This window comes from Sebastes fasciatus, chromosome 14, assembly GCF_043250625.1.
Source record: "Sebastes fasciatus isolate fSebFas1 chromosome 14, fSebFas1.pri, whole genome shotgun sequence".
Classification (NCBI taxonomy): domain Eukaryota; kingdom Metazoa; phylum Chordata; class Actinopteri; order Perciformes; family Sebastidae; genus Sebastes; species Sebastes fasciatus.
In genome coordinates, this window is record NC_133808.1 from 16108998 (window position 1) to 16123242 (window position 14245).

Below are 14245 nucleotides of genomic sequence, written 5' to 3' on the forward strand. Positions count from 1 at the left end.
CTAGTTTATGGTTGTAAAGTTTCATGAGGCTGTGATTATCCTAGAGGTCACTTTATACAGCGAGGTCAAGTTTCAAAAAGTGGTCTCACTACAATGAAATTGCTACTATGGGGACTAACATCATCGCACATGAATACAATTGGACTCATTGGATCCACAAGAGTCTCAGCTTTACAGTGATAAACATTTTATGTAATTCCAAGACAGTTTAGGGACCCCAGTATGCAGAAATATTCAAATTTTAGAATAGGCGAAATTCGTACTGCGTGCAAAAAACTGCATGTTTTTTTTCCCCAAACTGCATGTGATTATCATAAGGTGGGCATGTCTGTAAAGGGATGAAGACTCTAGGGTACCCATAGAATCCATTTTCATTCACATATGTTGAGGTCAGAGGTCAAGGGACCCCTTTGAAAATGGCCATGCCAGTTTCTCATCGCCCAAATTTAGCCTAACTTTAGAGTGTTGTTTAGCGTTCTTCCCAACAGTCTAACATGACACGGTACTAATGGATTCCTTGTATTTTCTAGTCTCATGTGATACCAGTATCTATCTCTAAAACTGAGCCTGCTACAGCCCCTTAAAGACAGTATAGTCAGTCGATGGCGACCTCAAGGAGTGGAAGAGGTTCAAGTATTTTCAGCACTTAAAATGTATTTATACCTCTGACTTCTATCTTCTCTCCTTTTCTTGCCAGTTTTATCCACGAGGTTACAGTTGCCGCTATGCTGTGAACGACTGTGATATCTCAGAGACCTGCTCTGGGGACTCTGGACAGGTGTTCTTGTGTTGCACTGTTACATTTGTTTTGGTTTCAAACTGTTAATTGTTTGCATGTTTAAAATAATGTGCACGGTTAAGAAGAAGTTTTTATGTTTGTGACTGTTTGCAGTGCCCTCCCAATCTTCATAAACAGAATGGGTACCTCTGCCAGGTAAACCAGGTACGCACACACATGGTGACAGTAGAAAAGGAGCAGTCGTGCATCAGAATAGCAGCTGACTGAGAATGTATTTACCGTCTTCTTCTTTCTCTGTCCGAAGGGCCGCTGCTACAACGGAGAGTGCAAGACCAGAGAAAACCAGTGTAAATACATCTGGGGGTCAAGTAAGATTAATATTCCTTTGGCTCACATTATTAGTGGAATGTCAGAGTATCATCAAACAGAGAGATACTGTATGGAAAGATGTAGTCAGTGCTGTGCAGTTCACGCCTCCTCTCATTCCCTCAGAGGCTGGAGGCTCGGAGAAGTTCTGCTATGAGAAGCTGAACACGGAGGGCACCGAGAAGGGCAACTGTGGAAAGGATGGAGAGAAATGGATCCAGTGTAGCAAACAGTGAGTTTCAAAGGAAGACAAATTAAATGAACTATGCTATTTGTCAGCATGACAGCATGACAGGACTTTATGTTTCTACATAGTGACAGGGCTTTGTTTTTTTTTTCCTTGTTTTCTTTTATTACTGACAAGGAAAGAGAGTCATGGTTGTTTTGAAGCCGACCAACAGAGGGCAACAGACTGCACATTGTTGGTACTGTTATGCGGCTTTCTCAAAATCAGTGTCTCTTTCCTTCAGCTTGCGGCCCATAGACTTGCAGTTGGAGCTTTCCTGTCAGTAGTTTTTTTATTTGCAGTTTTATGTTTTGGCAGCAAGGCTCTCTAAATACGTCCATGTTGAAAACCAGGGCCACTTTTTGAACATAAGTATGCTTTCCACAACTGAAAACAAATGTAATGGCTAACTGTGAGGAGACTGTTGAGTCAAGTAAATTTATTTATAGAGCACATTTAAAAACATTCACCAAAGATTTTTTTAAATATAATTAAAATTAAAATAAATGGGTAATCAAAATCATCTAGTCATATTCATTAAAGAGGACTCAGAAACAGTTGTTAAAAGACGGTTGTTAAGACAGGATTTAAAAGCCGCCCCTTGGGGGCTGTGGCTCGGGAGATAGAGCGGGTCTTCCACTAATTGGAAGATTGGTGGTTCGATCCCCGGCTCCTCTAGTCTGCATGTTGAAGTGTCTTTGGGCAAGATGCTGAACCCCAAAATGCTCCCTTCAATGTGTGTGAATGAGCATTATTTGATCTCATTATGAGCAGGTGGCTCCTTGTATGGCAGCCTCTGTGTGGGAACGGGGGTAAATGTTGGCATGTGGTGTAAAGTACCGACTTCTTCTCTCTGTTGTGTTTTTCAGTGATGTGTTCTGTGGTTACCTTTTGTGTTCCAACATCGGCCGCAACCCACGCATCGGCATGATGAAAGGAGAAATCACCCCAGCCTCCTTCAATCATCAAGGCAGACTGGTCGACTGCAGGTAAACACATGTACTACATAACAAGACCTGTTCATGTCCTGGAAACGTTTTGCTATCGTCCGTAGTCCCATTCTCGTCACTTTTGGTTCCATGTATGAGTTTTTTTTTCTTATCTTTCTCCCCCTTTTCCCTCCCGCCAACACCTCCTCGCAGTGGTGGCCATGTCCTTTTGGATGATGAGACTGATTTAGGCTACGTGGAGGATGGGACTCCCTGTGGGCCGTCAATGATGTGCCTTGACCACAAGTGTCTGCTCATCCAGTCACTCAACGTGAGCACCTGCCCTACTGGACCTAATGGACAGGTGTGCTCTGCCCATGGGGTGAGTCCTGCTGTAAACTAACCCCGCAATTCACGCTTTGCTCCTCTAGCAAGGCTTCACTTCATCACTTAAGTAGACTGTACAATAAATGATAGACAGGTCCGTCATTCAGACATCAACATAACCCGGGCAAATGCAGCCCAGTTACTGTAATGTAACTTTGTTGTGTCCAGTGAGCTGTCATGCACAATACCAGCACCCTGGCACTGACACACTTACATGAAATGCAGCCATCAGTAATAGATAATGATAGTAACAATAAACTTTTTTCGTATTCTACCTTTCATTATTAAATGCACCTCAAAGTGTTTTCTGTAAAAAAAAATATAAAAACATAAAAAAATTATGGGTCAGTTGTCTCGTGTCCTTTAACCTTTAAATAATGTGATTTAATGTAATAATATGGATATCATCTTGTCCTGGGCACAAGCAAGACACATGGCGGGCCCGCCTTAGGTAATATTCAATAAAAGCAAGTTTACAGACTGCTTATTAAAACAATATCTAAAAAGTACTGTAAGGTACTTAAAGAAACACCAGTGTTTTCAATCACTCTGGCTGATTAGACCTCTATCTTGTGTTCACGAGAAGAGTCCATATGAACGCCCCCCCTCTTGTGGTATTCACGACCTCAGTGGAACGTTTCTGTTTGTTGACGTGGTCAGAAATTGCGGAGGCCATGGAAGTTAATTTTTCGGTGCATGATAAGTTAATATATTGTAATTTTAGTCGTATATTGTTTTCCTTCGTGATTCAATGTTCAATGTTCAATGTTCAAAATGTCCTCTGTGAGAAAGGTCTGCTACTTTTTTAGGCCTTTTTCACAGGAGACAGTCACGGTAGGAAAAGCACAGGTGTAAATAATAAAATTATAGTTGGCTGAATTCCATTTAGCCGCTTCAGTTTCAGGGTCCTTGTTTTGTGCACGCTGGCTCTCCGTCATGGGACACTTATAGAACAGAGACATTGTTAATGTTCTTAGCAACACCTGTGCTTTTCCTACTATCACAAGTCAAAATGTCTGCTGTGTGAAAAGGCCTATTGGGTTCCAGCACATTGTGGTTCATCCATCCATTGTTGTGTAATTCAATCAATCAGATTAAGTTCTGCCTGTAGAGCGGCTCTGCTGTTGTTTATATAATTATATCCGTCTTTACAAAGCAGCTGACCTGGATGACTAAAAATGCCAATGTAGAGCTGTGACAGAATTAATCTAAATCAGTTTCCAGAAATGTGTCTTTATCTTTATCAACCTTTTACAGTGTAGTAAGTGTCTACAGTATGTGGGAGCTGAGCTGTGGATGAACAATGGCGTTGGTTCCCAAAAAGCATCCCAGTGTGTCAGCATCTTTATTTACAGCTCTTGCGTTCCCCTCGCCACCTCATCTATTTGTGTCTGATCTGTTCAGGTGTGCAACAATGAAGCCACGTGCACCTGCGACACCACCTGGGCGGGGACAGACTGTAGCATGCCTGACCCGCCTAAAGAGCCTGAGGCCACTGAGGACGAAGGACCCAAGGGTCTGTTTCCACCTCTTTCAACCTTCTGGCGTCTGATAGAATGAATAACGCACACGTTTATGTACACTGATTTAATTTAGCCAAGCTGACTTATATACTGTATACGTTGTTTTTTTGCAATATTGCATTCTCAGTCACACTGCTAGATCTGAGTCAGCACACAGTTTCACAGGTGTACTGGGGTCGTAACGACTTGAAGGAGAATAAAAAAAGCGATGTTACATTTGTTTAGAAGATGAAATGAAAACCTGCACACCTGATACTTTGACCACAGGGTGGGGAACGGGGGAGGTGGTTAAGGGGGCGGGAAGCGTCACAGAGGGAACCGTGTCACTTCATCCATGACTCTGAAGCAGAAGCCTGCTGTTTGTTTTTGACAGGGTGGTAATAATGCTCCTTTTCCCCTTTGCACAGTGAGCGTGGCCACTAACAGGCTGATAGGGGCAGTAGCAGGGACCATTCTGGCCCTGGGGGTGATTTTTGGAGGCACAGGGTGGGGAATAGAGTAAGCATCTTTAACCCTTTCACAGCTCTTCCTCTCATAGTGGTGCCTCAGTGTGCGGGCGGTCTCGTGAGCCGGCCTGAGCCCGTGTGTGCGTCCCGGTGGCTTTGTGTTTTCTTGTGTGTTGGTGATGACCATATAATTGTCATGTGATTGGATGTTTTCAGTGTTGTGTGATTGATTGATGGATTCCTCCTCCTCCTCCCTTTCCTCCTCCCTTTCCTCCTCCTCCTCCTCTCCTTCCACTTCCTGTCGTTCCCCATATCTACAAGCCTCTTTCTTCATCCTAACTCTTCTTCTTCTTCTTCTTCTTCTTCTTGTCCCTTTTCTTTCTCTTATTCTTAGTCGTTATGTGGTTGCTCCTGTGATCCTCTCCTTTCTGGGGCATGTGGGGCATTTAGCCGGAAAACCTGAGAAGTGTCCAGTTAGTGACCTGGCTTGCCAGACAGTGGTAGGCTGTGTGGTGACTGGGACCCCTAAAAAAAAAAACATTTTCTACTGCTCATATTGCAGACCACATATACATATCACCTGTTTAATTCAACCTTTATAGTGATGGATACCCAGGGTCTAGTCTTCTGCACAACCTTAACAGACAAACCACTGATAACCACTACCTCAGCTGACACCAGATACATGTAAAAAAAAAAAAAAAAAATCCCAGGGATTTCATTATCTCCATGTTACACACTAAAGGGGGCATGCAAACTCAGATTCAGTCATTTTACTGTAACAGTACTTATGGTTATGTTTTCTGTTCCATGTGAAATCGTCATTGTTATAGCTACATGTTATTTACACAGTAAGTGAGTATAGAAACTCATGTCTTTTTCCCCCATAACCCTTTACAGGTCCTAGTGCCACCAATCTAATAATAGGCTCCATCGCCGGAGCCATCCTTGTGGCTGCCATAGTGCTGGGGGGGACTGGATGGGGCTTTAAGTAAGCAACACGCCGCATGCCTCTCCTGCTGTAACTCTAGCATCCCTGCTGCTTCTAGACACCAGGGTTTGAGCTCCTGCTACAGAATCTGGGTGGACAATACACAAACACATGCTTAACACATATCTGAACTTCACCCAGTGTGCAGCCCTGGTTGTTATCAGAGAGGATGTGTGGATAGATGTGTAAAGGGTGATTTGGAGAGATGGGGGTCGTCTGTTGATCTGTAGCAGAACCTCAAACTGATTGGACGGGCAGAGCTCAGTGCTTGACATGCATGGTCAGTCCTGATAACAGAGGGGAACGAATACTTTTAATAGCTAAATAATTTAGCTTGTGTATGCTTGTATTGATAAGTAGAAATCCCCCCTCTGAAATCCAAAGATAGGCCTCTAACATATCTCTGTGTAGCCAGGAAAATGTACTTTATTGTACAATAGATTCAAATCTACCGCTGATTAGCCTGCTGTCTTGAGCAACAGGGGTGTTACACATCTTAATCTAAATAGGCCTATAAGTAATTACTTGAGAAGTACAATCTTTGCAGCCACCAAAGCATGCGAGGTAGCAAAGCATCATCAAAACAAACAAAAAGAAAGAAAAAGAAACAGAATAATAAACATTTCTGCATGTTGACTTGTTGATTTGGAGGTGGTCGGTTCATTGCACAAAGGCTGAGCCAAACCCAGACTGATTTGGTCCACGTGCTCTCATCACCTCCATGGTCTTCTTCTCAGTCCGTTATTGTTTTGAGGGCGAGACTTTAAATGGAGGGTGAGAGCGACACAGAGAGAGAGAGGGAGAGAGAGGACCCTTTTTGTTGGCCGCAGCCTTTGTGCCATGGCTGGCCACATCCACCTAAGATGGCCAGGCTCCGCCCTAAAGCAGAGCAGGACTCTCGGACCCCGCCCACACCAGCTGCCATTGCTGCCTGCTTCACAGACCTGGTACAGACACGGCGCATTGCACTGCATGAACCACGCACAGCAATAGTGCCACCTTCAACTGGCCTACTATTGGAACAGGTGCATGACAGAGTGATAGAAGCCCCACAACAAGCCACAGTACGGGGAGGTTATGCATCACTCCTGTTGTCGTATTCGTTGTTGTCCCACTGTTGTCATAGTAGTTATTGTTGCCGCTGCTGCCGCTGCTGCTGCTGCTGTGGTTGTCGTTTATGTGGTTGTCTCCTCTTTCCCTCCTCTATAGACTATATTTTATGTTAGCTCTTTCCTCCCAGATGGTTATGTTTTGAGTGGAACTAATGTCTTTCCCATCAATACTGGTAACGAGACATGTCTCCTACACTTCTTCACCTTGTAAACTGATGTTGCACGCACAAAGCCGGGTGGCAGTTGTCTGCAAGAGGGCAACGGAGAACGTTTATATTCACAGGCCTTCAAAATGAATTTATCAGCTCATTTAGAAAGTAGACCTTATTGTTCTTTTGCTCAATAAACTGGGTGAAAGTTTACATTTAGGTCACTTCTATGCAATGAAAAGATGAAAACTTAAGTGGAATGGATCCCTAAATAGAAATGGTCTTCAGTATGTTTGCCATCATCATGAGCTGGGATGTAAAGGTTTGTGAATATAAATACCTCGTACTGCCTCTTTGCAGTCAAGGCCAAACTGGCTCAACATGGACCAGCCTTTCCTCACTTCAATGTCTTCAGCATTTTGATCTTCCTAAAATAATTATATAACCATGGAGATCATTTTTTCCCCGCTCTTGAATAGGCTATAGCAATAGTTAAAGGGGACATACTGTATCATGCTCATTTCCAGGTTCATACTTGTATTTTGGGTTTCTACTAGAACATGTTTACATGCTTTAAAGCTGTTTCTCACCAGTGCGATGTGGAAATGTGGTGCAGTAATACAGAAAAGCTGCTTGCGAATTTTCCTCATGACAACTTTACACACCTACACCTGACAGATATACTTTTGCGTGTCAATATACGCTCATTAAATGCATAGTGTCCTTTCAAAATAAACTTCCAGTTTCGCAAGAAGTTTGGTTTAGGCAACACAACCACTTAGTTAGGGTTCGGAAACGGTTGTGGTTGTCTAGCGACTCAGTGACTCACAGGACTGACGATAACAGGTCATGTGACTAATGACTCACTGGGCTGACGACATCAACGAGTCATGTGACCAACGACTAACTTGACAAAATAAGTCAACGTTATTTTTAGTTTCACACGGAACAGCGGTCGCCTGGTTGAAAGTCTTGTGTTTGTTTGAGCCATCCACCACTACTCCCGCCCACCCTTAGCAGACTCTCACACTATTACAACTACGTCACATGCTCCGACCATTGAATAACGCAGCGGGTGGGTTTACATTGGAGTTAGTTGAAAGCCCGGTTCGTCACATACTGTCACTAAAGGGTGGCTGCGTGCATCTGTTGTTTCTGATCTCGGCAGCCCACAAAAACTGACTGGGTTGTCTCATTTCACAGTTTGTGAGTTGGTAGGCTCTCCAGATACTCAAATGCATGTGCTGAAAAAGTGAGTTTTTCATAATATGTCCCCTTTAAAGAATTGTTCGTGGCATTTTACTCATGAGTCTACTATTGTAAACTGAAGAGATGAGTGTGGTTGCTTGTCCAAGTTGCACTAGCTGTGTTACAGATGTGATTATAGCACACACTGACTCCTGTTTCTTGTCTCCATGTAAGAAATGTGAAGAAACGGCGATACGACCCCAACGCCTCAGCCATTTAACCGAAGGAGAGATGGCAATCACAGACGGACTCCTCCAAGGCTTCCTTAGTTGGCTACCTGACAGCTGGACTGCACTTATTGCTGCTGATCTTTGGCATTAGATTTACTTGAAAAAGACATAGTGGACATTTTAACAAATTCCATCGTAGTGACGTTAGAAAATGCAGCCTTTTCCACTCCACCTCAGCCATGTAACCAACCCCCACCCCCACCCTGATCTCTAGAGTGACAGAGCTCCTCTTCCATCCTTTAGTGCCAGTGCACAGGCGTTCAGGCGGAATCCACACCACTCTCTCACCTGGCATGATTATCCGCACAAAAAGCGTGCTGCTTGCTGGCCCCCTGGCATGAAGAGCCCTCTCCGCAGGGCTCTGCATGGCTACGAAAGCTACGAATATACCGCAAAAAAAAACTTACAAAGAGAAAAAAAAAAAATATCTAATGAAGGAGATAGCCTCGTTAAAAACCAAACCCAGTGGAAAGCCGGTTAAAGCTCCTATAGTTCGCGTTTTAGGTGCTGTAGATGATTAAGGAGGATGCATGTAAGGGCAGTGCAGACCACGTAGTGAATGCACACACACAAAAATTGTACATAAATAAGGAGTTCAGGTTTGGAATCAACAGCATCTTTTACAAGGACATCAATTGCTTATGTTTTTTTACCTTAGCATGTTGTATAGCGGGTGTTTTTGGCAATGTTATTGGGGAAAAATGGGCCAAAATTGTAATCGCACGCTGCACAGCCTCCTGCGATTGTCCGGGCGGAGGTCAAAGGTAAGATGGAGAAGCATGTCAGTTCTAGAGGGATTTAGACTGATATCGCGTCAGATTAACGTCACAAAGTCCCCCCTCCCTTCCCCTCTGAAGTATCTTCAACAGTGACTCAAAAGCCAAAGAACCAATCACCTGAACATATGGATGTTGTTGCACACAGAGCACTTTCCCCCCTCTGTCTGCAGCCAGTGGTGCCTCCGCTACTGCTGAGGGCATGAAGTCTGTTCATGCAGGCGCTCACCTGTCCAGCCAGGTCTCACGTTAACAGTCCTCATCAACACCCACTATACCGGCTTAACCTTTTGCTCTCATAATCTCTTAGTAGGAATCAAGTTCAGCTCTACCGGTAACGCTGCATGCAATCACTATAGTGGGCTTATAATTCTATATGGGAGTCCCCAAAAATCCGCAAGAAAAATATGCTACAAAAGATAGGTGCATGTCAACAACGAAAACATTTAACTTTTATTTACTATGCAAAGAGAGATATTGCACAAACGTATGGGTAATAATGATCAATGTAGACATGGAAATACAAAAAAAACCTTCTGCTAATCAGCTAATCTTTTGTATTTGGCCACTCCCACGTCTCGTTTCACTTCGCTTCAACGTACTCAAACTATGAATGGACGGATAGAAAAAAAAAATAATGACTGAATTAATATTTCCAATGAAAATGCGAGAGAGCACCCTTTTACATTTGTGGAACTGAAAATCATTTTTGTGTGTTTTTCATCCGGTCTGATATTTTTAATCTCACACATGCACACACACAAACACACAAACACACTGCTGTATGGTGCCTGTACATATTGGGGCCTGAACAGTTTCCTTGTGCAGGGCTATTATTTCCAGTCCAGCTGATAGTTGGTGTGTTCCAGGTGCTGCCATAGCACTGGCATCGTTGTAATCCTCCATGTTACTCATCCTCCGGTGTCCCTCTCTCACTGCATCATGTACAGTTGGACCGATGAATAAACTACTGACAAATTTTATCTGAGCGTTTCTGTGTTTTTTCCCTGCCGGATCATTTCTGAACTGATTTTATCTCCTGTAGTATCGCAGATATGACTGAATGTGGCTGAAAATTACAGATAAGTGTACGATTAACTTTAATATTCTTTGCAAAGAGAAACGCAAAGTATTGGTGGTATTGATCTTAACATCTAAGTCCTGCTCTAACTGAATAAAGGATTCTAACTTATCTAACTTGTAAGATCAAATCTAACTTGTAGTTCGTTAACTTTTCAGTTAACCGACTACTATTTACTGGGGTGTTTATGCTTTTACACTACTAAAGCTAAGGGAAATGATTGCTAAAGCTTAATGATTAGCCATAACTGATGATAGCCACCCACACTGACCTAAGCACAGTTTGTCCTAAAAAAGTCACTATAATATATTCATATAATATTCTTATAGTTTTATTATATGGTACAACCTTTGTAGTGACTATTGCACATTGCGTTGTCTTTGTTTCTCTGCAGTACCATTAGGGACTTGTGTTTATGGTACTCCAGTCAGTATAGTGCTAAATTGTGGGTTTTTTCTTTATAGCTCTCTGTCCTGGCGACAAGGACATTATGTTTTCGGGTTGTCAGTCCGCCCGTCCCATTCTCGTTAACGCGGTATCTCAGGAACGCCTTCGTCGCCTTGCGAGAATTTCTTTAAATTTGGCACAAGCGTCCACTTGGATTCAAGGTTGAACTGATTAGATTTTGGTGGACAAAGGTCAAAGGTCACTGACCTCACAGAACATGTTCTTGGTGTTTTCACGAGGCTGTAATTCTCTGTGTGGCTTTCTAAATTTAAAATATATTCTAAATATGTTAATAAGGATCTTTTCTATACGGGATAGGGATTTAAGCCTGTTCTGCAGATGCTCCTACAGTTACATTTGTTGACCCATGTTGGTGAACCTTTAATTAATATAACATTTGAAATGAGGAGTTATATGTTGCTCTATAAACCTGAAAGAAATTATGTCAACATGTCACTTTGATTAAAGTTAAGTTTTATTTACACAACATATAAATATTAGAAAACAAATAGGCTATCTTATGCATAACACATTTACAATTTAATAAATAGAATTCAAGATAAAAGAAGAGAAAAACAGGTACCCAATTACACATCAATTTGCCTCAGCTGTATAGCATGATATACTGTACAGTATGTGAGTCAGGAAGAGCACACAGGATTTTATCGTTTATGTTTGGCATTTAACATCAAGACAGTTTATCACTGACTCACATAGAGCAAGGTTTCTTCTGGGTGATAATGATAGCAATCATAAACATTATATTATGATTCATGCAGGAAATACAACTCTCGTTTCACAAAAATATAAAAAAATATCACATAATCGCAAGAATTTAATCATAACAATAAATGCATAAAATAAAATATTAGTAAAAGTGATCAAGTAATCTCTGTTCTTTGCAAAATATCATATCAAACGTTTAGACACATTGCAAGTTAAATTTGAATGTACAAGCAATTATTATTTAGTTCATTACACAGCGAGAGAGATATTTAAAGGTTATTTATACGATATCCAGAGCATTCATTATATAATCAAACAGCTATTTGCTCTGTAAAGAATATAGAGTAATGTCTACCTGAGCAGAGAATGAAGTCACGCTCCCTCTGTGTGTGTTGTAATCAGAGCTTCTCTGTGCTCTGTTGACATAGCCGAGCCGGCCATGCATGCTTTTAGTGCATGTTAGTGCATGTGAGCGTGCCCCACTGGCTAGCTAACGGCCGCTGCGCACACAGCTGATAACGCTGTCCTGACCGACGGTTGCGGAAGCGTAGTTCCCCTCCAGGTTAACACTGTTAGCGCTGTTAGCATCGTTAGCTACAAGTCGCCGGCTCAAGCTTTGGTTATGCTTTCTGTGAGGACGGACATGAGCTGACGTAGAAACGTTTGGATCTTTTATACTCCTTGCGGGTTTCTCCTCGTGGAGAATAGACATTCTCAAAGTTCTCCATTTTTGCCGACCATCCGCGTCTTCATAGCGCACTGCAAGAGCCGTGTCTGATGGTGTGATGTCACTTTGGTGGTGCGGACACTCCCGCCGTCGCCATGTTGAGAGCCGTGTGGAGGCAATAGACATGCTCCCAATTTCTCATTTAGCCCCTTTAAATAGAGTTGAGATTGAAGAATGTCTAGTGACTTTGAAAACTTGGTTTCAAATCTTAAATATTTGCCAGTAGTATTAAATATTTATGACTACATGAGCAAAAAACAAAGTTAAAGTTCAGAAAAAAAACATCCCGGGTTATTTTTGATGGGTATGGTTTCATCAAATTTTGACAGTTGCTTGTCATATGCAAACCTAACAACTGTCATCACATATTGATTGTAATCTTTTTAAATCCTTAAAGAGTTGAAAAGTAGGAAGAGCTATATCAGACGCGCATGGTTCATATTAAAATTTCCATAGACGATGTTACGTTTTACTGCTTGGATCAATATGAAACTTTCCCAGTTATCATCAGTATAAAAGATTTAGAATAAAAATATCTGTCTTTTGATTAAAAGTTGAAGGTACAAGCTTGTGCAGTCGTTGCCCTCGGTGAGGAATCACTGATCTGTAACCAGGATGATCAGTGTGTGGAGAAAAAAAATCACCTGTTTTAGAAAGGTTATTCCTTCACAGCACATGCTCACTAAACAATAACTTCTTATTTAATAATAATAATTTGTACCTTCCAGCCTCTCTTCCAGTCTAGAAGCATCGTAACACCACAATTTTGTGTTTCAATATGAATGAAAATGGTATTTATTTAAAAGTTATAATTTAGGCCTTAAAGTGGAAATTGACGTAAAGTCGGCTTCTTTGCATCATCAGAAGAATGAATGAGTGAGTAAGAAACCTTCCCAGTACATTTAGTGTCGGCCTCTCACTGAGCAAGTAATTGCATTTGAGATCACATATGCATGTGACATTTCAGTAAAAGCATAGAAAGGTAACTCGTGCACCACTCTCTGGAACACTGTTCATAACTGAGTTTGTTTTTACAGAAAGTGAGTTTCTGAGGTCAGATTGCTTATGTTTTCTGACAGCTTTTTCTTTAAAATCTTGAACTGAAAATGTGCGTCCCGGGTATACATTAAGCACAATATGGCATACTGCCTTAAAGCTCTGAATGTGAATGTGGTCACAAAAATAAAAAATAAAAATTATTTGAGCCACAAAAGATTTGATTTTCTTAATGCGGAGGAATCAAAAGCATCCTTTTGGATCAGACTGCAGAAGCCTTATGTCAGCTTCAGTTGAACTTGTAGTGAATGAGGACTGTGGATTTTGTCTCCCATATCAGTGGAGTAGGAATAGACCTCTTCACGACTGGATTGGAGGAATGCCCACATGATTAGTCGATTAATCAATACGTAAATCAACAGAAAATTGATAACAATCATAATTAAAAATTAAAAATATTAAAAATAATTAAAAACACAACTACTTTCATAATAAATTATTGTTTAAGACATTCTTTTAGGAAAAAATACCAAAACTTTGCATTTTCTAACATCAAATGTCAGGATTTACTGCTTTTCCCTAGTAGTTAGTAGTAAATTGAATATCTTTGGGTTTTAGATTGTTGATCGGACAAGAGATAATTTACCTAAAAGTATTGATCATTTAAGAGTTGGAAGAGCCAGTGGATTTACTCCTGATTCACCAGGTTGATCAGTGTGTGTGCAGAGCAAACCTCAGACATGTCCTTTCTTTTACAACACATGCTCACTAAATTCTCTTTTGATAATAATAATAATTTGTAAATTTTCAAGGTGGCAATTCAGCAGTTAGTTTTGTACATTTTCCACAATGCAAATTAATTAATGAATAATCAGAAAGTAATGCAACAAAGAGAGTCAAATAATGACAGAAGCTGAACTAAAAAAGCATGGGAAAGATGATTACCTGAACATGATCAAGAGTCCTAGTCAATATTGATAATTGCAGCAAAGTGTTCTTAAAGGTTAAACTACAAAATAAGGCTGTACATATTTGAAAACACTTAAGTACACAAGTAGTAGGGCTAACAGTGCTTTGCAAAGGAGGGAGGCATTGACGTCAGTTAAGACCCAACAGATATTTACCAAACTCCAATCAACACTAGTC

General features: G+C 41.3%; 1 protein-coding gene across 6 annotated transcripts in view; it reads left to right on the forward strand.

Annotated features, from left to right (window-relative positions):
• The window catches only part of adam23b (ADAM metallopeptidase domain 23b), a 30094-nt gene extending 19989 nt beyond the window's left edge, over nucleotides 1-10105 (forward strand). For 2 of the 6 annotated variants that reach the window (XM_074659241.1, XM_074659242.1), the window contains exons 18-26: nucleotides 698-778; nucleotides 893-943; nucleotides 1044-1107; nucleotides 1232-1337; nucleotides 2201-2320; nucleotides 2474-2642; nucleotides 4052-4163; nucleotides 5517-5607; nucleotides 8291-10105. In XM_074659241.1, the coding sequence (XP_074515342.1) occupies nucleotides 698-778; nucleotides 893-943; nucleotides 1044-1107; nucleotides 1232-1337; nucleotides 2201-2320; nucleotides 2474-2642; nucleotides 4052-4163; nucleotides 5517-5607; nucleotides 8291-8336 (840 nt within the window). In that variant the 3' untranslated portion in view covers nucleotides 8337-10105. Of the gene's footprint in view, nucleotides 1-697; nucleotides 779-892; nucleotides 944-1043; nucleotides 1108-1231; nucleotides 1338-2200; nucleotides 2321-2473; nucleotides 2643-4051; nucleotides 4164-4577; nucleotides 4669-5516; nucleotides 5608-8290 lie in introns of all 6 variants that reach the window. The other 4 variants (XR_012597150.1, XR_012597151.1, XM_074659244.1 and 1 more) reach the window with 4 other exon arrangements.
• Nucleotides 10106-14245: the final 4140 nt, after the last annotated feature.